At 54.0% G+C, this 22,974-nt stretch overlaps 6 protein-coding genes across 6 annotated transcripts; 4 read left to right on the top strand and 2 right to left on the bottom strand.

The window, feature by feature from the left end:
• Positions 1 to 1,427: 1,427 nt before the first annotated feature.
• N7532_008464 (serine/threonine-protein kinase) lies at positions 1,428 to 3,814 on the top strand (the record flags this gene model as incomplete). The annotated part of the gene is made up of 2 exons (XM_056620956.1): positions 1,428 to 1,592; positions 1,682 to 3,814. 2 exons carry the CDS (start codon positions 1,428 to 1,430, stop codon positions 3,812 to 3,814), a joined length of 2,298 nt encoding a protein of 765 aa, XP_056471762.1.
• Positions 3,815 to 5,388: 1,574 nt separating this feature from the next.
• Positions 5,389 to 6,615, top strand: N7532_008463 (exosome non-catalytic core subunit RRP42; the record flags this gene model as incomplete). The annotated part of the gene is made up of 2 exons (XM_056620955.1): positions 5,389 to 5,934; positions 6,004 to 6,615. 2 exons carry the CDS (start codon positions 5,389 to 5,391, stop codon positions 6,613 to 6,615), a joined length of 1,158 nt encoding a protein of 385 aa, XP_056471761.1.
• A 309-nt stretch (positions 6,616 to 6,924) lies between these two features.
• N7532_008462 (uncharacterized protein) lies at positions 6,925 to 7,764 on the bottom strand (the record flags this gene model as incomplete). Its single annotated transcript, XM_056620954.1, has 2 exons — positions 6,925 to 7,311; positions 7,369 to 7,764. The coding sequence occupies 2 exons, from the start codon at positions 7,762 to 7,764 to the stop codon at positions 6,925 to 6,927; spliced, it is 783 nt and encodes a 260-aa protein (XP_056471760.1).
• A 1,659-nt stretch (positions 7,765 to 9,423) lies between these two features.
• Positions 9,424 to 10,176, top strand: N7532_008461 (cytochrome c; the record flags this gene model as incomplete). The annotated part of the gene is made up of 4 exons (XM_056620953.1): positions 9,424 to 9,690; positions 9,759 to 9,917; positions 9,980 to 10,074; positions 10,152 to 10,176. The coding sequence occupies 4 exons, from the start codon at positions 9,424 to 9,426 to the stop codon at positions 10,174 to 10,176; spliced, it is 546 nt and encodes a 181-aa protein (XP_056471759.1).
• Positions 10,177 to 11,285: 1,109 nt separating this feature from the next.
• On the top strand, positions 11,286 to 13,260 carry N7532_008460 (uncharacterized protein; the record flags this gene model as incomplete). Its single annotated transcript, XM_056620952.1, has 2 exons — positions 11,286 to 11,850; positions 11,954 to 13,260. The coding sequence occupies 2 exons, from the start codon at positions 11,286 to 11,288 to the stop codon at positions 13,258 to 13,260; spliced, it is 1,872 nt and encodes a 623-aa protein (XP_056471758.1).
• A 1,743-nt stretch (positions 13,261 to 15,003) lies between these two features.
• On the bottom strand, positions 15,004 to 22,476 carry N7532_008459 (type I polyketide synthase; the record flags this gene model as incomplete). The annotated part of the gene is made up of 6 exons (XM_056620951.1): positions 15,004 to 18,252; positions 18,322 to 21,177; positions 21,236 to 21,346; positions 21,403 to 21,497; positions 21,553 to 22,284; positions 22,356 to 22,476. The coding sequence occupies 6 exons, from the start codon at positions 22,474 to 22,476 to the stop codon at positions 15,004 to 15,006; spliced, it is 7,164 nt and encodes a 2,387-aa protein (XP_056471757.1).
• Positions 22,477 to 22,974: the final 498 nt, after the last annotated feature.

The raw sequence follows: 22,974 nt of genomic DNA, 5'->3' as shown, positions 1-22,974 counted from the left end.
CACTGTCAGAGCGAGAGCGATGTCCAAAGGTACTATATGACCTATGACATATTGCTGTGCCTCTTAACGACCAAAAATGTTCTGTCCACTGTCGAAGTCCATAGTCGAGGAGTGTCGCGACCGCGCTCCCGTCGGTACAGTCGAGTACGCAGTAACGTACATACTACTCCCAGTACTCCGGAGTACCAGCGCGGCCCAACTGGAGGGGGCCGCGTCCCGACCCTAACAGGGCTGCGTGGGCGCCCGCGACAGGCTGCGCGGTGTATGCCCAACCTCCTCATTATTAGGCGCGTGCAGAGGGTCGCCCGCCGGATTTCCTATAGGATGGCCGCGCGAATATCGGCAATGGGAGGGATGCATCTGAGGTGGTGAGGTGTGGTGTTCATGGCGATCGTTCGCACACGAGAGCTACCGAGTGGGCGTATTGCTTTTCTCGTGTCGAACCTCGAGCCCCCTCCCATACTATTAGATTGCGATTTCTTTTCTTTTTCTATCGCCATGAGACACTAAATGAGATGCACAACTGGAAATGAGAAATGAGAAACGCCGGAGTAAACAGAGAAAAGTACTTGTACCGTACGATGACCGTATGTGACCAGGCACACCCCACAGCGGGCGTCCCATTGGATCACCGCGGGAGCAACCCGTTATTTTCACGCTATTCGGTCGTTTTGGTCTTTTTGGTCTTTTTGGTCTTTTTTGATGTGGTTTCCATTTGGGTTCCTCATCGACCCCGTATGGACCTTCAATAGTCCCTGCAATGCCCACTTCCCCTCTCGCGACCTCGTGCTCGCTTTTCTACCCTCCCCCTTCCTCCTTCGATTTCTCTTCCATCTACCATCTACCACGATTGCATCTACTACCAGTTTGGAACATTCCCAAAGTCAATTTCTGCACATCCTTCAGACCCCCATCTGGAGCCGGGTGGACTGATCTGCGCCGGCCTAACGTGGTTAATTTACCGTCCCCACGGCGCCGCCCTGGAGCTTCGAGCTGTCAGCGCGTCAGGGGCTTCCTTGGCCTCCGATCGCTCGAGTGCCCACCCTAAACGGGTCCTCTCCTATTCTGGGTGGAATTCCTTTTTATTGCTTCGTGCCCGTTCTTTGGCCCAGTCAGAGAACCTCTTCCCCCTCCAACCCCCTCCTTTCCAACTACTCCGTCATTCCTTACATCTTTAATGGGAGAAGTTCCCTCCTTACTCACCTCTGCATTTCGGATGATGAACACTCGTCCCAATTGATTTCCTTCCTGCAATTATACTCTCCGGGAAGCGCTTAGCCCCTCTAATTGTGAGTCCCAGCCAAAGATGCTCTGGTCAACACAGCATACGCCGCCAGCGCATGTCGCGCCTGACGCTAACCATGGCCCGCTCCTTCCAGATACTATCCTCTTCATCTGCTGGCAGATCGGGAGAGACGCACACCACCATGACTGTCACATACGACTCTCCCGCTCGAGGGTCCCACACATCAATGGCGACCCTCGAAGACCGGTTCCAAGTGATGAAGGAAGTGGGCGATGGGAGTTTTGGAAGCGTCGCTGTGGCCCGGGTCCGGACCGCCGGATCCCATATCGCGCGCCGCGGAACGATGGTATGGAACCACTCTCTATGGCGGTCGAACCGACTCCAGCACCGTGCGAGACAATAGTGCCCCATAACTAACCTACTATTGCATCATAGGTTGCGATCAAGACGATGAAGAAGACCTTCGACTCATTAGGCCCGTGCCTGGAACTCCGTGAAGTCATCTTCCTTCGCACATTGCCTGTGCATCCGCACCTCGTCCCCGCCCTCGACATCTTCCTCGACCCTCTATCCCGCAAACTGCACATCTGCATGGAGTACATGGATGGCAACCTCTATCAACTGATGAAGGCCCGCGATCACAAGTACTTTGAAGGCAAGCATGTCAAGAGCATCCTCTATCAGATCCTGTCCGGACTGGACCACATCCACGCCCATCACTTTTTCCACCGTGATATCAAGCCCGAAAACATCCTCGTCTCTACCTCTACCTCCACCGACTCTACCTTCAGCCGCTACTCTAACCTCGTGACTCCCCCATCAACACCTCCCACCTATACCGTGAAGATTGCCGACTTTGGTCTCGCCCGTGAGACTCACTCCAAACAACCATACACGACCTATGTCTCCACCCGCTGGTACCGGGCGCCCGAGGTGCTTTTGCGAGCTGGGGAATACTCTGCCCCCGTCGACATGTGGGCCGTGGGTGCCATGGCCGTAGAAATCGCGACCTTGAAGCCGCTTTTCCCCGGAGGAAACGAGGTGGATCAAGTGTGGCGTGTATGCGAGATTATGGGAAGCCCTGGCAACTGGTACAGCAAGTCGGGAGCCAAGATCGGTGGTGGTGAATGGCGCGAAGGATCTCGGTTGGCCCAGAAGTTGGGCTTCCAGTTCCCCAAGATGGCTCCGCACTCGATGGACAGCGTCCTGAACCCTTCGATCTGGCCCGTGGCTCTGAGCGAATTTGTTACTTGGTGTCTCATGTGGGATCCCAAGAGCCGTCCGACTTGCACCCAGGCGATGAACCACGAGTACTTTGCCGATGCGGTCGACCCCCTGCGACCCAAGTCCTCGACATCCGCGAGACTGCTTGGCCGCAAGCAGTCCGAGAAAAGTTTCAAGTCCCCGACCCTCACCCCCAACGACTCCCCGACCCTCTCTACCAAGTCTTCGTGGTTCCGCCGATCCCTCATTGGACGCTCCGAAAGCCCAGTTCCTGGTGCTGAAGGAGACAGCCCTGCCAGGCCCCCAGCGGTTTCATATAATACAAACCCTGAGGTCCAGCCTGCGAAGATACGCCCGGGAAACACCAAGCGCGCGACGTGGGCGAACGGTGCTCCCATGCCTATTCTGCCTTCTATCCGCCCTGTGTCTCCGCTCTCCAACTCTGTCACTGCCCAGGCTAACGCGACCGTGGCTCACACCGAGACACTAAAGCCCGCTGAGGCCGAGGCCTCCAAGAACAAGAAGATTGGCCGCCAATTATCTCTCAACTCGAATGGCAACCACTACTCGGATGCCCACCGCCAGGAGGCGGAGCGCATGCTGAATGGCTCTGGGAACACTACGCCGACTACGAAGGAGAGCTTCTTCTCTCACCTTCGCAAGCGTGCTCGTAGACTGTCGGGACGCAACCAAGCCAATGCCGCCAGTGATGATATCGAAGCTAACGCTGGATGCATCCCTTGGTCAAATCGCTCTTCTATGGCTCTTGATGGGGCTAATGTTGCAGAACCGAAGCCTCAATCTGACCTGAGTGAGCTGGACAAAGCTCTGCAGAGTGTCAAGTATTCTTTGGACTCGTCCACCCTGAGCAATGTCCCGGTGCATCTGAACTCGGAGAGCAATGTCACCAAGCGACAGTCTATGCCCCAGACTACCAGCAACCCGGCGCCCAACTCGAGCAGAACACGGCGTGCTCTGCAGATGACGAGCCACCCTGTTCACCGCTACGAGACTCCTGAGGAGGAAGACGAGCTGTTGGACGAGGTGCTCCACTCTGCCAGCAAGGCGGCGAAGCGCCTGGCGCAACCCCAGTCGATGGCTGCCCAGTCTCCTAGCTTGATTCACCGCCAGACGGATAACTCGCGCGCATTGCCGAGCCCATATCCTACTCCCTCGCCTACAGCTAAGGCCGATAGCTACTTTGACACCCCTGTGAGACAACAGCACATTCCCAAGTCAGACCCGAACTCCAACCGCCAATGGCCAACTCCCCCCTATGAGGAGAGCGAGTGGAACCACAAGGCTTCCTCGCAATACTTCTCTTCCGGAACCAACTACATTTGAACGACGGTTCCCTCTCGATCTTGAACATTTACCACACTCTTCATTCTCCATTCGAATTGAGAAGCAACAAAAAAAATCTCGGAGAATGCGCAAAAACGGACACAAACCGGGCTAGGCGTATGGGTTTCGGATTATCTTTTCTCAAGGTCTGGCCGTTTTTGGTTCTGGTTTTGCTCGAAGGTATTTGGGTTTGTTTTTTTATTCACCTCGGCGAAAGGTTTCTTTCACATTTTCCCATCTTCTTTTCATACCCCAATAGGCCCTTTTGATAGATGATACTGGCCTCGCACTTTTTTTCCATTTACCCCTGGTGTCCTCTCACTTATCTACATCGGCGTTGCTCATTCTTCATCCACCACCCCTTTTTGGCACATCTTCATTTGATACCACACGCGCAAGCCGCTTTATATACCATTCCCTACATTTTGCATCTCTCTCTCTCTCTCTCTCTCTCTCTCTCTCTCTCTTCGTGAGTCATTTTTCGATGAATATGGCGATTTTCTTTTTCATTTGTCTATATACTTTGTCTCTCATCCGTCTGTACATTGTCTCAACTGCCAATCCTGTCAATCTCTGTCCTTATCCAACTCCTGCATCCTCTGCTCCAGTCTTCCTGTCCGCTCTTTCGTGTATTATCTTGCCCCTGGCTTGGACTGGCTGGACTCCAGTTCTTTTGACATTGTAATATAGCATCAATCGGCATATGCCTTACATACGCATACATTTGACATACATAATACTACTACAGTTGCCATGAAATTCATCCCCGCATACTCTGAGATAATCATTTTCCTCTTTCGATGCACCAGTTCTCTTGTCGATCTGCGTGTCAGCTTCGAATCTAATTCGCGGCGCAAGACCGGCTACAAGATTACTCTGTTTTACAGGACGCTCGAATGTACCCTACATACAAGGCATAATGTCAATGATTTATTCTCATATTCAACATAGCAGTTTTACTAGACCCGAGTAGGAGTGTACCTGACAATAAGATACTACTTCAACAAGGCTTCCCGTTTGCACATCAGGCGGTGAGTAAGCTGTAGCGGTGAGGTTGCTTACTACGAGTACGTAGTTTTTGCCGATAAACGAAGAAGAGAAATGGGTTAATGAAAATTTCCGCCTTTCTTTGGTCATTGCTGTATCGTGTTTTTGAAGTCGACTTCGTCTGCTGTTCCCTACCTGAAGGTATGATGTCTAGTTACCTCTCAGTTGTGTACACCCGCCTGATTACTCCGGAAGAACAATAATCCACCGTCACCCGCATTTCCCAATCAAGCATGCTCTGTAAGGTATCTTCACTTTTTTCCCGCCGCAATTGATATCCGCAAGTTCGATCGCGAAACCTCGCTGGGCGTCGAATATTACCCACAGATCTAAGGAGTCGCGCGACCGGACTCCTTCCTCCAAAACCGGCCCGCAAAAAAATTAAAAATAGAAAATAAAAACCCTGCGATTCACCAAGCCGGCCAGCACCAACTTATCCACGAAATCACCGCAGCGGTCTCGAGCTGCTTGCAGAGCACGCGGTACATCAGACAAGACGGCAACGACCTCTTGACTGCATTGGCAAAATGTCCAACCAAAGACAAGCCTCATCAGCTTCGCAAACCCCGCACCTGTCCCCCGCCGAGCTCTCCTACCTCTACACCTCACTCTCGCTCCCAAGAGCGCCCATCCGCCCTGATGGCCGCTCACCGACACAGTTCCGACCGCTGAGTGCTGAGTCAAACATTCTCCCTGGCACAAATGGAAGCGCCCGGATTGGGTTTGCGGACGGGACGCAGGCGATCGTCGGCGTGAAGGCGGAGGTTGAGAGGACGAATCTGGCGACTGATACGCTTGCCTCGCAGAGCGATGTTAACGACTCGGAGGAACATCAAGGATCGGCTGCTGTGTCGGGTCATGGGTCCTGGGTACAGATGTCTATTGAAATCCCCGGGTTCCGGGACGACGATGCGCTGCCTGTTTTTCTATCGGAGATGATGCGTGAGTCGTTGGTTGGTTCTGTTACGGAGGGAAGTGGGAAGGCCGATGCGGCCGATGCGGCCGAGATGGCTGGTGGATTGAAGGGTCGATTGGTCATTAATAAACGGTGGCATTGGCGATTGTATATTGATGTGAGTTGTGCCTCCATTCCGGATCGCGACACTATAATATTGGGAACTATGCTAATACGTTATATCTAGGTTCTGCTCCTGTCCCAACCGCTGTCATATCCGCTTCCCCTGCTGTCTTTGACAACACATCTTGCACTTTTGTCGACCAAGCTTCCCAAGTTGAAGTCGCAAGGTGAAGAAGATCCCTTCTTCGACGATGACTGGGCTGTTGCAGAATACCTTTACCCGCGCATCTCGAGCCAGAAAACCAAGCTTCCTTCACAATATGTTCGCCCACCAGTGACTCTGCTTGTAATTTCCGTCGGCGAAAATGTCATTTTCGACCCAAACAGAGAAGAAATTGCTGTTGCGGACGCCGTCCTCGCCATCTCCTTGACGCGCGATAGCGAAGCTGGTAGCTTGAAGCTTCTTTCTATTCGCACCATCGACCCGCCTTCCCGTCTTACCCAACCCGCTGTGCCTAACTCTGAGAATGTCAATATGCTTGGTGCCCCTGCCCCGACGGAAGATATCGCGGTTCTGAACCCGGTTACAGGCGAAGAGGAGGTTCCGGGCGTGTGGCGCCCTCGACGTGGTGGTATCAAGCGCAGCGTGATTGCGAATATGGTTCAGACCGTGCTGAAGAAGGGTGGTGTTGGTGAGGATGTGTTGGAGGGATTGGAGGGTGTTGAGGTGGAGTGATCTGGTTTCTACGTTCTCCAAAACTTCAAGGTTCCGGCGTTTTCTTTATGAGGCTTGTTTCCAATACCACATCTTGCAAAGAAATGAGAGGCGATTCATGATCATGACCCAAGTCGGATATTTCCACGTAAAATCTATAGTACAGATAAAGTAGGGTATGCGTAGGTATTTTAGGATATTTTCGACGCCCTATCTTAGGCAATGTTGTATATGCATTGTATGCCAGTGGCTCCAATGCCAGATTGAATTACAGCGTTGGATTACCGGCTCATGAATGCCAATGTCCAAACCATTCAACGTGAAGTGGATTTACCAAATACCAAGCCACTTCTTGACAGGCTTCTTCTTTCCGTCCCAATCCACATACTCTCCCTCCTTGACCTGCGCCGTATCGCCTTCAACAGCAACAGGCGACTGCTCATCAACCTTCGCCTGACCCTTCTCAGTCGGCTCCTCTAGCCCATGTGCAAGACGGTACTGTCTCCGCTTCTCGGCATCTTCAACGCGACGGTGACGCTGCTCGCGCACGCGCATGGAGTTGTGCTGCACGTCCATGCGGTAGACGTGCAGGGCTTGAGAGATGGTATCGAAGGGTGCGGTCAACAGACCGGACCAGGAGGGGAGGAGGTGGGCGAAGGGAGAGCTGGCTTTAAAGTTGGTGGTGAAAGTGAAGGTTGCGAGGGAAGTGAGGATGCCCTGGGTCTCGTTAGTTGGGGCTTTCTTCCAAAGGCTTGGCGAAGGCTCGGATCTTACCATTGCGATCCATACGTGGATCCACCGATTTGTCAGGAACTTGTGCATGACTGTTCCCTCCGGTGGGAACATGTTTGGATACTGCTTCTTGTTCTGCGCTTCGCGCTGCTCGGGTGTCAGGCGCGGGCCATAGTTGATCGGTTGACCAGAGGGCGATGTGCGCTTGTTGACGAGGCGCTGCGGATGCGAAGGCGGACGGAATTTGTCTGGCTGGGCCAGAGTACGGCTCTTGTCGACGTTCTTAGCCTTCGAAACCGGACTCGTGGAGGAGAAGCATTGGTGAGGTGCTGCGCGACGGGTGGGGAGGCCGATCTGATGTTGCTGGAGAGTGCGCAAAGTCCGCGCAGTGGGGAGACCCCGAGGAAGGAGAAACGGGGCAATTGGAGTGGCAGGCATGGCGGCGATAGCTTCACCAGTCTGTTGAGCCTCTTTGCTCGAATGATATGGCACAAGCTTTCCGAGCGTTGCTGTTCGAGGTAGGCGGAAGATGTTGGCACTGTTTGTCCCGGTCGGGATTTTCCATGTCACGTGACGTATTCCCACCGCCGGCCGCGCCTCGCAGACCGCAGAGTCTCGGGCCGCGAAGCCTGCAGGCGCGCCGTTTACATTCCTCGGCAGAACCACAAAGTTTTTGGCTTTTAACCGGATATGCAGATGGACTGGAACCCAGGGCAAGCCGCGATCTGTCTACAATTGGCATTGGCAATGCTTCTTACAGTCTACGAATCCGAGGGTCACATCCACAATGGCACGATGCTCATCTCCACGCGGTTATAGTTCCCCTATCCGGTCCCAACAGTGGTCTCTACCTCGTAGGCTTGCCCATAGTAGTCCTGGGCGACCCGAGCTCTCAACGAGAAGTCTGTCCACCACAGGATAAAAAAAGTTGGCCATGAGGATCCACAACAACCGGGTCCAATCCGGGAAAGCGGATCGGTTGGGCGAATAATGGAGTGCGTATTTCGAAGCCCCGGTGGACCGGAAAGGCTTCCAGTCAAGGGGGTCAAGGGGATCGGGTGCCTATCCCCCCTACACAGAATACAGGACTGGACACTGGGGCGTACAAACCACCCCCATCGTATCGCGGTCCCTCATGATATGTCGGAGGGTGGCAAGTAGGCCGAGGCTGGATTTAGGGAACAGGACCAGGGGCGAAACCCTGTCGAACAGGTCGGGGATGATGAGGCATGAGATCATGGCAAGTTCAAGTCTCGGAGGCTCTGCGGAGGAGTCGGCGTGGGCTGTTTAGGATCAATGCGATTGTAGAAGTGCCATCGAACGGAATACTCGTAGTTAGAGACTTCTGTGTGCGTCCCGAGTGTCTGTACGCGGTTGTGCAGGGTCGTCGAGAGCATTCGAGCACAGGAGAACTCACCGAAGTGTCCCGGTTGCGCCCGCAATGTTGAATTAGCCGCGCGCTGATTGGCCGACGGGCGGATCACGGGAGCCGGGGGGCGCGGTACAAATGCGAAAACTGTTTCTGGGAAAAACTTGCATCTCTGTCATCTCCTGTACAGTCTCCAATTCCCCTTCAAACCCCTATATATACCATTCACAATGGGCAAGGACGCTTCATTCGCTCCCGGTAAGCTCCCTCTCGCTCCCTGACCATGGTAGCCAGCCTCCCTTTCTGCCTTCGCGAGCGTGTTTGCGCGGAATCGTGGATACAGGGTGCGGTTGGTGTGTTTGTGTTGACCGGAGGTGGAATAAAACAAGAGGAGTGAGATGCGATGCCTCAGGGTAAACTGTCGGTGAGATTGGAGAGAAGTGATGTGAAGGTGGCATTGGCGCTGGCTGGCGGTGGTCACTTCTGCCATCGCCGTCGTTGCCGCCGACACGGAAAGTGCCGTCACAGTATTCACTGGGAGGCGCGCATCTGCTGTCCAGGCAATAGACCGATCGCACGCACACACTCCAATCCATTTCTCTCTCACCACTCGCTTCGTATATTCAGCGAACCTCTGCGACATCGCACCTCTCCTTCTTTACCACATTTACACACCAACCCATACCTTCACGTTCCCGACTCGCGCTTGCGGTGCCCGGGCTGTCAGTATGACTACGCTTTTCGACATGTTCTTCATGTATTCCATCCTGGAGCGCGACGGCGAGCTCGAGAAAGCCAAGGGCAAGGTTGCCCAGGCTGCTGCTCAGGCTACTCAGGCTGCTGCTCAGGTTGCCCAGGCTACTACCAACATGGCTATCGAAAAGGCCAAGGCTAAAACCCAAGCTGCTACCATGGCTACCACCGACACCAGGACCAGCACCGCTAATCCCGCTCCTGCTCCAGGTGACTCTGCCAAGGGTGCCAAGCTCTTCCAGGTTAGCTTTATACTCCCGCGAGATCCCCAGAATTTCCAGGAACCTGACGCTAACATTCAATTTCGCAGACCCGTTGCGCTCAGTGCCACACCGTTGAGGCTGGCGGCCCCCACAAGGTCGGCCCCAACCTGAACGGTCTCTTCGGCCGCAAGACTGGTCAGGCCGACGGCTACGCCTACACCGACGCCAACAAGCAGGCCGGTGTCACCTGGGACGAGAACTCTCTGGTACGCAGCCCTCAATCCCCATCATGCAACGAGACCGCAGCTAACCCGTCTACGCTTTACAGTTCAAGTACCTCGAGAACCCCAAGAAGTTCATCCCCGGTACCAAGATGGCCTTCGGTGGTCTGAAGAAGGGCAAGGAGCGCAACGACCTCATCACGTACGTTCTCCGATACTCCAATCTCCAGAGCGCCATTTAGCTCCCGCGCAGAACAACTGCTAATTCGCTCTCTACAGCTACCTTAAGGAGTCCACTGCCTAAATGACTTGACGTTTTTTCGATTACCCCACACGGCATTTTCTTCGTTCTCTCACACCCCGTCTCTGGAACAAATAGACGCCTGGGATAGGTTTCTGGCGCCGTGGGCTGATTTCCGGGCATCCGAGGGAGCGGGCATGTAATTTTATGGAGATTACCAAAGGTTGACCCGCAATAGATTTGAATTCCTCTCTCTCTGTTCACATGTTTCTGCCGTAATTAGCTGCACCTCTGCACATCGCTGCAGGTACTGGTCAAAGTCCGGGGGAGGCGTCGATCCCCACGCCCCCTTGACCCATGCCGGGGCTTGGGGAGGATCGGAGCAGGGGTTGGCGACGGGGGCAGAGCAGCGCCAAAGGCACGGCAGGAGAGTACCTTAGAGTACTGCAACAATGGACGATGGCCGCAACGAGTCAAGAGCATACCGGAGGATGCAGACGTGTTTCAGTGGGATGCGACACATCGATTGGGCCACAATGGCGGTCTGGCACGGGGGTTGGGTATCATCTAGGTCGCGCCAGGTCGATCTGGGGGATGTTTGTGTCTGGAAGTACTTTGAAGTACTTGGGCGGTACATCTGGGGACCCGCTCCGTCGAGGGCATCCATGTACACCACATGACTCCGGGTGATTGGCCCAGCCTCCTCTGCAGGTGAGGAGTCCTCGATTTCCCGCATTGCTCGACGAGGCGCACTGCTTCATCGTCCTTGAAAACCACCTTGCGCTTCTCGTGGCTCGACCTTCGTTTGCTTGAGGTCGAACGCAAACTGAACTCCTCTCAACTATACCGACGATACTCCCCCCACCCACCATCAACAAAGGACCCCAAACAACAACCCCCCACTACCGCCTTTGTCGCATCGCACCTGGTCGCATCGCAACTGCTGGGCGCGCGGGGTCGATTGATCTCCAGCCACTCTGTTCTGCCTGCCAGACAACCCCGTACACCACCAGCGCAAACCAAGAACGCCCGGGCGCTGCTACTAACCGCCCATACAGCCATTTCTTCCAGCCACCCTCGGTCACTCCTAGAAACCCGGTCGCAAGGACGCCTGCGCTGCGTCGCTGCGACCCCTCGACCTGAAGCGCCAACACCGCAAGACGCCGTCCGCCATGCTGGACGAACTGGACAACGTCTTTGATGACCATCCGTCGCTGGATGCGTCGCTCGAGGATTTTGAGAACAATAGCAATGCGCACCGATCTCCACTTTTTGGTCTGCCCTCGCAGCATTCGGGCTTCCGGTCCGAAGAGTCGGACGGCGAGCTGGATGACCCAGCCGGGATGGAGCGCTGGTCGCCGCCTGGTCTGCGACAGCATGATTACATCCAGGGCAGTGGGTGGTACCGCCATCAACCATATGCGCATGCGCGCAAGAACAGGATCCACGAACGACCCGACTTGAAGCCCACAGTTGGACTGAGTGCCTCGCCCGCAGCATCCCGGGAGGCCAGCCCGCAGTATGAAGATGCGCTCGAAGGGCCCGCCAAGGGCAGAGCACATGAACAGGCCGAGACAGGCGATGTGACCATCGCTGCCAATGTGCCCTTGCCCATGGGAGCAGGCACCCCACAGAAAGGACGATCCCCCAGCCCTGGTCCGGCGCACAGTCCCGGCGCGACTCGCGAGGGCCCCGAGGATGACGGATTGGGCTTTGGAGCGGAGAATCTGAGTAACTGTAGGCACTGCCTGATCCGAAGGGGGGCAACCTCCTTTCTCCTGCAGACATGAACAACACTAACTTGTTCTTGCGCATGGCGATTAAGACATCCGCTTTGCAGTGCGCGCAGAAGTCCAGCACCGTGAACCCATTGCCGCGATCTGCGGCTACTTGCGCAGGAAGTTCGAGCACATTACTAGTTCCAAGTCCAACACCACTCTGTCGGTATTGGTGCTCTTGATCTCCGTGGCCTTCATGCGTGCTCTATTCCTCCCAGGCCTCCCGCAATCGATTCCGGATCTGGTGAAGCTATCAGGATTTGCGCGCTCCTTCGAGCCCTTGATCTACTATTCCGAAAATGGCGTCCAGCAGATCGGGACCCTCCAGGAAACCGGCGTGGCTGTCTGGGACCTGAGCGAATCCGTGCGAGGCACGAACATGACCAGCGCACCCATCATTGTGGGCCAGCTAGATGAACTATCTGATTCGCTCAAGTCGCTCTCTCTGGAGCTGACCCGCTTCTTCGCAAATGTCGACTCCGACATCGATTCGATTCTGATTGTGATGGACTGGGCAAAACGGGAATTGGAGACTCTTTCCGCCCAACCACCCAGCTCTCTTCCGACAATCGTGTTTGATAATGTGCACAACATGCTCTCGCGACTAGGGGCGCTGGAGCGCACGGCAGAAGTTGTCGATGGTGGTGTATCTGCATCCACAACCACGACCCCATTCGGACACCTCGTGATGGCAGTCTTCGGGCAAACGTCTGCCCAACGGACCCGGGCCACTCTCACTCGGACCTTTACCGAGTTCCTCTCCGTCCTCGAAGAATCCATCAACAGCGAACTGACACACTCCACCGCCCTCTTCACCCTCTTTGAATCAATAGATCGCCAATTCCTCAACCTTCAACGCACCGTGGTCCGCGAATCCGATGCCCAAGAACGCGCGGAGGGCGAAATGCTTAGCTCCTTATGGACGCGAGTCCTAGGTCCCAACGCCGCGGTGGTTCGCAAATACGAAAAGAACAAGAAACTCCTCGCCAACGTGCGCAGTCGCACTGTCGCAAACAAACACCTTCTCGTCGATCATCGTGGTCGTCTCCTCACTCTCAAAGTGAATCTGGAGACGCTACGTCGGAAATTGGTCAGTCCACTCGTACGGCGAAATGACTCCGTCAGCTTCATGGGCGTGGAAGGGGGCTCTTCAGGAGCAGGTAACGCCAATGCAGGCCGCATGCTCGGTCCGGTCGAAGCTGTCATCGATGGACAGATCCGTGGATTAGAGGGGACATACGACTACCTGCGATCGGTACGCGAGCGGCAAAAAGCCAAGTTGATGGAGATGGTCTATGGTGCTGGAAGGCGAGCGCCGTCCTCGGTATTTCCAGGCGTGGATGGACAGGAAGAGACGGTCGAGGGCTAAACGACAGGCACGTACGCTCTTTTTCCCTTGTTCATTTTCTCTCCGTGCGCTCCGGCCACGTTGTCTATCTCCTGCACATTCCTGGCGTTATCTTTATCGGCGGATTCTGGCGGTCTTGGGACTTTGTGGATTCCACGGCGTGGTACAGTACTGCCGGTAACACTGATTTATCTGGGGGTCACATATTAGGGCGGGTTTGAGGATTCTGGCGTTCTTCTCTGCTTTTCACTTTCTGTTCTTGACCTCGGACCTGGGGTCGATCTCTGCGTGGGCTTTTTTCCGGTGCACAGGGCGACATACGGGTGTGAGGCAAAAGGATAGATACATGGTGACACATATTAGTCTTGCTTCTATGGCATTTCTCCTTGTCATAAGGAATGCATTTGACATACGACGTTTTCATTGCATTGTAACATTGTAGGCATAGAGTTTAGGGAGTTGAAGTCCATCTAGATTTGAATTCTAACGTTGTGTGTTGCTTCGAGAGGGATTATCTGAAAAGACCCATAATGTAAAAGAGGTGACGGTAACACTGCCGCCCTGAGCAGCTCTGATCGCTCACCTCCGATGCTCTACCTCGCCGATGTCAGCCTTTCTTTGTTTGTTCACTTCCTCTGAATATAAGCGCGTTGCTGCACGAGAGGTTCGCGAATGGGAAATTTGTTCCCACATTTGTCGATGCAGTGAGGAGACTTACGTTAACTAACGTAATTCCCAAGCTAGTGACGCACCCAAGTGAGTGACGCGCCCCACCAACAATCGCGCCCCTTCACGTACCCACTATGTTCAACCACCCACCATGCCACCAAAACACGCTCAATCAAGCCATGATTCGGCTAATCGTGAGGGCCGAATCTTATTAGCTGTTCAGGCTTTTCAAAGCGGTCAATTTCCTAGTCTTCGCGCTGCAGGCAAGACATATAACGTATCTGAGGGTACAGTCCGCCGCCGGTGTGCGTCAATAGTCATAAATTGACTAAGTTCGAAGAAGAATCGCTTGTACAGTAGATACTCTCAATGGATTCACGCGGTGCAACGCCCAGGCCCTCAAGTGTGAGAGAAATGGCGAATATTCTACTTGCCGACCGTGGAAACAGCCCCCTACCAACATTTGGAAAAAACTGGGCATCAAATCTTATCAATCGCCAAAAAGAGCTGCAAACATGCTTCTCAAGACGCCACGACTATTAACGTGCTCAAAATGAGGGGCCCAAAGGTCTTACGTGAGTGGTTTAACACCGTTCAAAATGTGATCAATAAGAACGGCATCCAATCAGACGATATCTACAAATTTGATGAGACTGGATTCGCGATGGGCCTTATTTCAGCACAAAAGGTGGTTACTCGAGCCGAGTGTCATGGTCGTCGGGCAATTCTACGGCCTGGAAATCGTGAATGGGTGACTGTTATCGAGTCAATCAGTGCGGCTGGTTTTGCTCTCCCACCATCTTTATATATTTTAATTCAATTTGAATTTATTTGAAAATTTCGGCCCATAGAGCCCATTGAACGGATCTGATTATAGCACTAGCTTTAATAGCAAAAAGCACATAGCCAAGTTCCTTGCGTTTCCACTCATCACCGGCTGAATCTTTAATTTATGCAAATTACCCAAGATCTATATAAATACTGTATACCCCACTTTGGGCTAAATAGGCCGATTTGGGCTTTGGGCCGGCCTCTGGGCCGTGTGCAGATCTACCTCTATTATTCTTGTTCTTCTATCCATAACGCTCCCCCTTTCTACTTTCTCCCTGTAACTAACTTACTCTTCTCCGCTATCTTCCCCGCAAACACATTCATTGGCTCCGCTGCCAGAATCTCCAACAGCGCCATATTCGCCTGCAGCTCCCTAGTAATCCAATTGCGGACCTCCAGTGCCACCAGCGAATCCACTCCATACCGATACATTGGCCTACCCGGATCTACCTCGGACAAGGGCATCTGCAGGATCTCTGCCGTCTTGTGTACGAGTGCATCCGTAATGATTGACACGGCTTCATCGAGGGTGGACGCGGCAGCGAGACGTGTGGAGGGTGATGATGCAGCGGATGAGGCATCTTGGTCTGTGGACGAGGACGAAGATGTAATACTCAACACATTCAGAGGGCCAAACCGCGGATCACTGAAATGCTCCGGCCGCTCCAATCCGAATCGGGCCATGACATCTGCCGTCCCGAGGCCGGTACACACCTGCGCAGGATACGAGTCTCCTTTCCACTCGCTGTTGATCAGGCTCTTCATCAGCGCGTGGAAGGGCTTTTCGCGGATTCCGAGAATGGCTTCCCAGTCAGCGAGTTTGCCGGTTGTGCCTTGCTCGGCTAGAATTCCAACGTCGCGCATGATACCGAGATCGACAGCCACGCCCTTGAGGCCTTGGCTGCGACGGTGGCGGGCGAGGGCGTCTTGGAACGTGTTGGCGGCGGCATATTGAGTCTGGCCTGGATAGCCGAAGATGCCGGAGATGGAGGAGCAGATGATGAAGAAATCCAGCGGGTGTGTGGGCGAGAAGTAATTGTGCAGATTTAGTGTGCCTTGGATCTTGGGCCGCATGGGTTGCGTCCAATCCGTGTAAGATATTTTCTCGAAGAGAGTGTCACGCAGCATCATGGCCATTTGGACCACGCCCGCGATGGGCGGGAGGTCGGTGGCACATTGTTGCATGGCGGAGAGGAAGGCAGGTTCATCTGCTACGTCTGCACGGTAAGCTTTGACAACGGCGCCGAAAGTGGTGAGGTCCTGGACTGTGGCTTTGGCATCTGCACTGGAATCGCCAGAGCGGGATATAAATGCGATGTGTCGTGCTCCACTGGCAACAAATTCACGCGCCAGACTGCGTCCAAGGCCGCCGAGACCGCCGACAAAGAGATAGGTGCTGTTGGGATTGAGAGTCAGGCTGTTTTTAGCCGTGCAGAGCACGGGTGCTTGAGCATCATCTCCAAACGAGAGGACTAGTTTCCCACGATGCCTACCCTGCTGCATGGTACGGAAAGCCGTCTCAAGCTCCGCAACAGGGTACACTGTCAGCGGGTACGCTGCGCCCAGAACTCCCTTATGCACAAGAGCAAAGGCGTCCGATAGGATCTGGCCCAGTGCATCAAGACCCTCCGCGTCGAAGAAATTGGCTATGTTGATGAATGCGAAGGTCGTGCTACGGCTGAACGGACGCATGTCCAGACGCATGTTGTTTGTGATATCACGCAGCCCGATCTCGACAAACGTGCCAAAGGGCGCGAGACACGTCCATGAGACACGGAGCAATTCGCCCGACAGCGAGTTGAGCACGCAGTCGACGCCGCGGCCGTCCGTGATGCGCTTGATAGCTTTGGCGAAGCTAGTGTCACGGGAGTGGAAGATATGCGCTTCTGGCACGTTATACTTCTCAATCAGGAGACGGCGCTTATCCTCACTACCAACGGTCACATATACCACTAGGCCTAAGTGAGCAGCTAGTTGCAGTGCAGCTTGGCCGACACCACCGGCAGCAGCGTGGATCAAGACAGATTGGCCAGGGCGCAGTTTGGCGACGTTGACGAGTGCGTGGTAGGCAGTGGTGTGGACCATTGGTAGGGCGGCGGCTTCTTCGAAAGACATGGAGTTGGGGATGTGCACGGCAAGACGGTGGTCGATGCGGAGCTTAGTGGCATGCATGCCCTCCCAGAGAAGCGTCACCCGGTCGCCGGGTTTAAATCGTGAGGCTGCTGCACTACCAGTGGCCGTGACGATGCCGCTAGCTTCTTGGCCGATGAGGGAGACTTCGACTAGGCCCATGGCCGCCATGATGTCTTTGAAGTTGACACCTGTTGCTTTGACATCGACCTCGATCTCTGTCTCTCCAAGTGTATCTTTCATGCGATCATCCTCGATGAACGTCAAAGTGTCCATGAGTCCTGGCTTCATAATCGTCAGCCTTAGGGGTCTCTCTTGTTCCCCCAACCGCTCGACACGAACGGAGTCCTCTAGACAACGGCGCACACCCTCATTTCCCTCGGGACTGTTGAAGATCCGAGCAACCTGTAGCATACCATTCCGTTCCTGGAACTCATCATCCTTGGTATCCGTCGTCGTAATACGTGCTGCAAGGGCTGGACCACACTGTAACGCGGTTTCCAGGCTACTCAAATGCAAGACTTGGAACTTGAGACCGGCCACCTCACTCCTCATCGTCCTCCGAATGCCATCGACCACACCCATGGACGGATTGTCGCCGGCTGTGATCCAGAGCAGGCGGTCGCTGTTCAGCAGCAGCTTGCGGAAATTGTGGAAATCTGGCTCCGAGAGAGCGTCCAGCAGGGGCTGTTCAAGCTCCAACAGTGAGATGAATGTATTGCCCTCGAGGTCGGTAGCTGCACGGGCACTGATCTCGGCCCAGTTGGCCACCACCACTGGGTAACCATGGTGGCGGAGAGTGATTTGCAGAGCACTGCTGAAAGCGTTGATGCGGCTATTTGTAGCTGGTGGCTCGATTATGACCAAGTCGGATTTGGTAGATGTGCCGTTGGTATGGCCATTAGTGTGGCCGTTAGCATGCTCTGGTTGCCGTTTCTTGTACAGAGCCACTGACTTCTCAACATCAAAGACACGTCGGAAGTCCTTAGCCTCCAAAACAGACGCAGAGGCCTCCAAACTGCTGTCCACAGCGAGAACCAGGCTTGCATCGGACTTGCCAAGACTTGTCAAACGAGTCAGTAATGCGCCCAAATCATTATGATTGCTGACGGATTGCGGAACGACTAGCAAATCAGCCGCCGCAATGTCTGCGGGCAAAGGGGCATCCAAATCGCCCAGGTTGAAGGGCGTCCCAATCACATTTCTGGTGGCACCTTGGTCCTCAGACTCGCTACCAGTGCCTGCTATAGCATACTTGATATGGCTAGGGAGAATGGTTCCGGGAGGCATCAGTGACATTATCGCATGGTTAAGTGCTTCGTGATCGGGTGCAAGCTCGATCACGGTGGCTGCCGGGTTGTCGTGGAGGTATAGACGGATCAACTGCATTGCTTGTTAATAACGTCCGCAGGATGCCTGCTAGGATGGAATAATGAGATGGAAAAAGGCTACCTCGACAATCCGATCTTCTGCCGCAACAGCGGACACCACCTTTTTGATTTCTTCCGGCTCCAGAACCTCGAGAGCATAGTTCCAGCGCACCTCCGATGTGATCTCAGCCGGGTCGACCTCAAGCTGCTGACCACTCTGCTCACCCGCATCGTTCTCCAGCTCCGAGACTCGGTAGTCAAGAACGGATAGGTTGACCTTAGACACTGTACTATCAAAGGTGTAGATATTCGACGACAACTCTTTGAAACCATGTCTCTTCGACTCGCATACCGCTGGCAGGACATATCCAACATCTCCCGGAATATCCAGCGAGATATCCATCTGGCCTATAAACGTCGGCAAGACCGGCTTATCCATGTCGAACCTCCCGTTCCTGTACGTGCTCCCCAGACAGCCCTGGAGTATCGAGTCTAGGGCACCCGCGTGTATCAAAAATGGACGATTGAGTTGTCCTTTGCTAGCGGTCTCGCCGATATCGACGAGCTTCACGTCGTAGGTGGCCTGGCCGTCACCAAGATGGACATTCTCGACTCCCTGGAAAGCCTCACCGTAGTTCCAGGCGATCTTTTCGAATTGGCTGTAGAAGTCCTCTTTGGAGTTAGTGTGCGAAGACCCCTCGTGGACGCGGTGGTAGTGGGCAATTCTCGACGCCTCCAAGCTGGCATCTTCGCTCGCCATCTGCTCACTGGTTGTTTCGGTGTAGTCAATGGCAATCAATCCTCGGCAATTATCGCGCAAATTGTCGATGCCAGCGCATGAGGATATAGTAAACTCCCACCAGGAAGCTGGCGTGGAACCTGAGGTTGCAAGAAGGTGCGGCCGCATGTGCATGATAACCTCAGTCGGCACATCCTCAGAAAGTGCCATAGCAGCAAAGAACGAGATCTCACGAAGACGAAGGTTGCGTGCTGTCTTGCTTGGTTCCACTAACTGCTGCGCGCCCTCAATGGCCATGCCGATGAGGCCAGCGGCTGGAAATAACACAGTACTGCCTACCTTATGGCCGCGAATCCAGGGCTCGTCGGACAAGCGGAGGAAGTTGCGCCAGACATGTTGGCTCTCATCCATCATCGGGACTTGGGCACCGATGATGCTCTTGGAGGGAAATTGGCGCATCACGAGCTCCCGTTGAATACGAGTCTCGTGGCGGAAGACCTTGGAATGGTTCCATTGGTACGGGGGAAGGTCCGTCAGTCGACGGGCGTTCATATCGCCGTTGACTTGGGAGATGTCAATTGGAACCCCTTTGAGGAAGAGCTCGGACGCGAGCTCGAGACTCGTTTCAAGAGCATTGCGTCCGCGTGTCAGCATCGACTTGTAGGAGATGTGTTTGACGCCGTGGTGACCGAGAATTTGCTCCACAGGTCCACCCAGGGCGCCATGTGGGCCAATTTCGATTAGTAGGTCGACAGTGTCATCACCTCCTTCAGCTTCGTCTGGAGCGACCATCTCCTTGACCGCATCGGAGAAGAGAACCGGCGAGACCAAGTTGCGGACCCAATAATATGGCCCCAGAAGCTCCGGGGCGACCTCTTGGCCGGTCACACTAGATACCATAGTTTGAATGACTTCATCGTCCTCGCTCTCATTGTACTCTCGAGGTATAGGCTGAAGATCGGCAATGAACTCAGCGTAAGTGCCAAAGACACGATTCATATGCCTACTGTGGTACGCCATCTCGACTTTCAGTCTTCGAGCAAACATCTTACGCTCATCACAGATGGCTCGGAGTTGCTCAAGTGTGTCAACATCACCCGACAGCGTCACACTTGACGGTGAGTTCACACAGGCGACGGCAGCGGTGCCATCGAGCTTCGACTGTTCGATCAAGTCCTCTGCTTCGTCTCGTGAACAGCCAACCGCCATCATGCCGCCATTGATATCTGGCGCATCTCGAAGCCTGATAGTGGCCACACCCCTAAAATAGGCGGCTGCAATTGCGTCACGGTGGCTCAGTGCTCCGATGCTGTATGCGGCTGCAATCTCGCCGCTGGAATGCCCAACAACTTTGGAAGGAATCACGCCCCACGACCGCAGCTCATCAACGAGCGCGATCTGGAGCACGGAGCAGATGGGCTGACTGATCTCGGGCTGGCTCAGGCGGGAGTCTGCTTGGGTCTTCTTCAGTTCTACGACTGGATCCCAGACACAACCCATGGCTTGAAGGAAATGTGTCGATTGCGCAACTGAGTCCCTAAAGACTGGGCGGTCGAGCATCTCCACACCCATGCGCGCCCATTGTGCACCCTGTCCGGTAAACACGAAGCCAATTCGTGGGACTCGAATGGCACTGTTCGCATCCCGAGAGGCGCCGTCTCCTGGCTTGGTGGTTAGATAGTCATGGAGCTCGGTCCTGTTCTCCGCAATACATGTTGCCCGCCACGAGAGACTGGATCTGGCCCCGGAGAGTGTGTGGGCCAAATTGGCCATGAAGTCCGAGCTCGATGCTCCGGAACCAACGATGTCTAGATGCTCGACCAGGGCATCTGCATTTCGCTTGAAGCCAGCCTGGTCGTGACTGCTGAAGACGAAGAGTCGTTTCTTGGTACGGGTCTTCCCAAATTTGGAAAATCCATTGCTCGTTACGGATCCAGCGTTGAAATTGGTCGGGTCGAACGATTCCAGGACGACATGGCCGTTTGTGCCACCCATGCCGAAGCCGCTGACGCTCATACGCTTGGTCGGCGCAGCGGGCCAAGGCGTCAATTTGGTGGGTACCGCCATGTTCCATTCGTCAAATGGAATCGCGGGATTGGCTTTAGTGAAGTGAAGATTTGGGGGGATCAGATTGTTTTCCATCGATAGGATGCCTTTGATAATTCCCGACACACCAGCCGCTGATTCGAGATGGCCGATCTGATTTTGAAGTTAGCATCCTTCAGACAAGATGTCGCTGAGAATCCACAAGACTCACGTTGGGTTTAACACTTCCTACAAACAGCTTGCGCGGTTTGGGCGAGCCTTTCCCGATGGTGCTATAAATGGCTCTTGATTCAATTGGATCTCCGGCTTTGGTTCCCGTACCCTAATACTGCGGTTAGTGACGGTAAGGCCCCTAGGTCTGATAGGTCTTTGACTTACATGTGCCTCGACATATTGTGTCGAGTAGTCCAACCCGTTGGACGAGTAGACCTGTTTGATGAGTGCAGCCTGTGCTTCAAAAGACGGCATTGTCACTGCAAACAAGAGCGTTAGCAACTCTCAGTTCGCATGACGACAGAATATACTTACCACCCTGTGTAAAGCCATCTGAATTAGCACCAGTACCACGGATGACTGCACGGATGTCATCTCCATCTTTAATTGCATCGGCCAGCCGTTTCAAGATGATGATCCCACAACCTTCACCGCGACCATATCCACCTGCACTCTCATCAAAAGCTTTTGACAAGCCCTCAGGGTTGAGGAAAGTCAAATTATTAAGATGTGTCGTGAAGTCTGGCGTGAGCATCAGACTCACGCCACCCGTAATGGCCATCTCGGACTCCCCTGACTTCAAGCTCTGGCAGGCCAGATGGGTCGCCATCAGACTGGAAGAGCAGGCGGTCTGAACCGTGGCACTGGGGCCATGGATATTCAAAAAATGAGAGATGCGATTGGAAATCATCTCGTCGCCAGTCCCGAGAAGATGGTATTTAGGGTTATGCAAGAAGTCCCGCTCCACTGCACCTCGATAGTCGCTGGGACCCGAGCCAATGTAGCAGGCCGTCTGGGTGCCAGAAATCCGTGGAAGAGACATGCCCGCGTTTTCAAACGCTTCATATGTCACTTCCATGGCGATCCGCTGTTTGGGATCGAGAGCGATGGCTTCCGCCGCGGTGATATTGAAGAAGGCGGCATCAAATACATACGGATCTTCTTTCAGAAAGTGTCCCCCTTTCGTGGGTAGTGAGTTCAAGTGGCCGTTGCTTGGGTGGTAGAAAGCGTCGGAGTTCCATCGGGTTGATGTGGGTGAGTAGGCATCTTGTTAGGGACTCTTGTTAGTCCACTGCCAATGCAGCGGATTTTCACAATTGAAGAGGCTCTCTGCTCACCTTTGCCGTTCTTCAACATGTCCCAGAATTTGGAAGGGGAGCTCGCGTCGCCGGGAAAACGACATGACAGGCCCACGACCGCAATTGGGACGTCGACTGCGGTGTGATGTGCAGAAGGCATTTTGATGTCGTTACAGCTCTATATTTTGGAAGGAGGGAGAGGGTGGGGGGCATTGCCAACAATAAAAGGAAAAAAAGGCATTGATTGTGCGAGTTCTTCGGCTCATATTCGCGGGCCGCGGAGGGGTTTCAAGAGAGCTATTGTCCGTGATACGAAGATGGCGCTATGAGGCTCCGGCGGAATGCGATACAGCCCCCACGATGTTGTGAATGTCCGATATTTACACGGTTGCCGCAATGTTGAAAGGAGCTTACCATCTATGACGGGATGGGAATTCTGCCGCACATATTACCTAGCAAAGAAAGAGCGGAAGGTCAGTCAATTTCATCATCATACCCGAATTGTGTTTTTTCGGACATTTAGGTTATCGTGGCCCGCCGGTGGCTAGGAGTATGGGACTACCCGTAGGGTATCTATATGCGGATGAAGATGTCATGCAGTCAGCATCCTGATGATATACGGGAATGCAGATCTCATGAAGTCAGCATCTATGAATGC

Source organism: Penicillium argentinense, assembly GCF_028826775.1.
Source record: "Penicillium argentinense strain IBT 30761 chromosome Unknown utg000009l_segment0_segment0, whole genome shotgun sequence".
In the NCBI taxonomy this organism is placed as follows: Eukaryota; Fungi; Ascomycota; class Eurotiomycetes; order Eurotiales; family Aspergillaceae; genus Penicillium; species Penicillium argentinense.
This window is presented reverse-complemented; position numbering and strand designations above follow the sequence as displayed.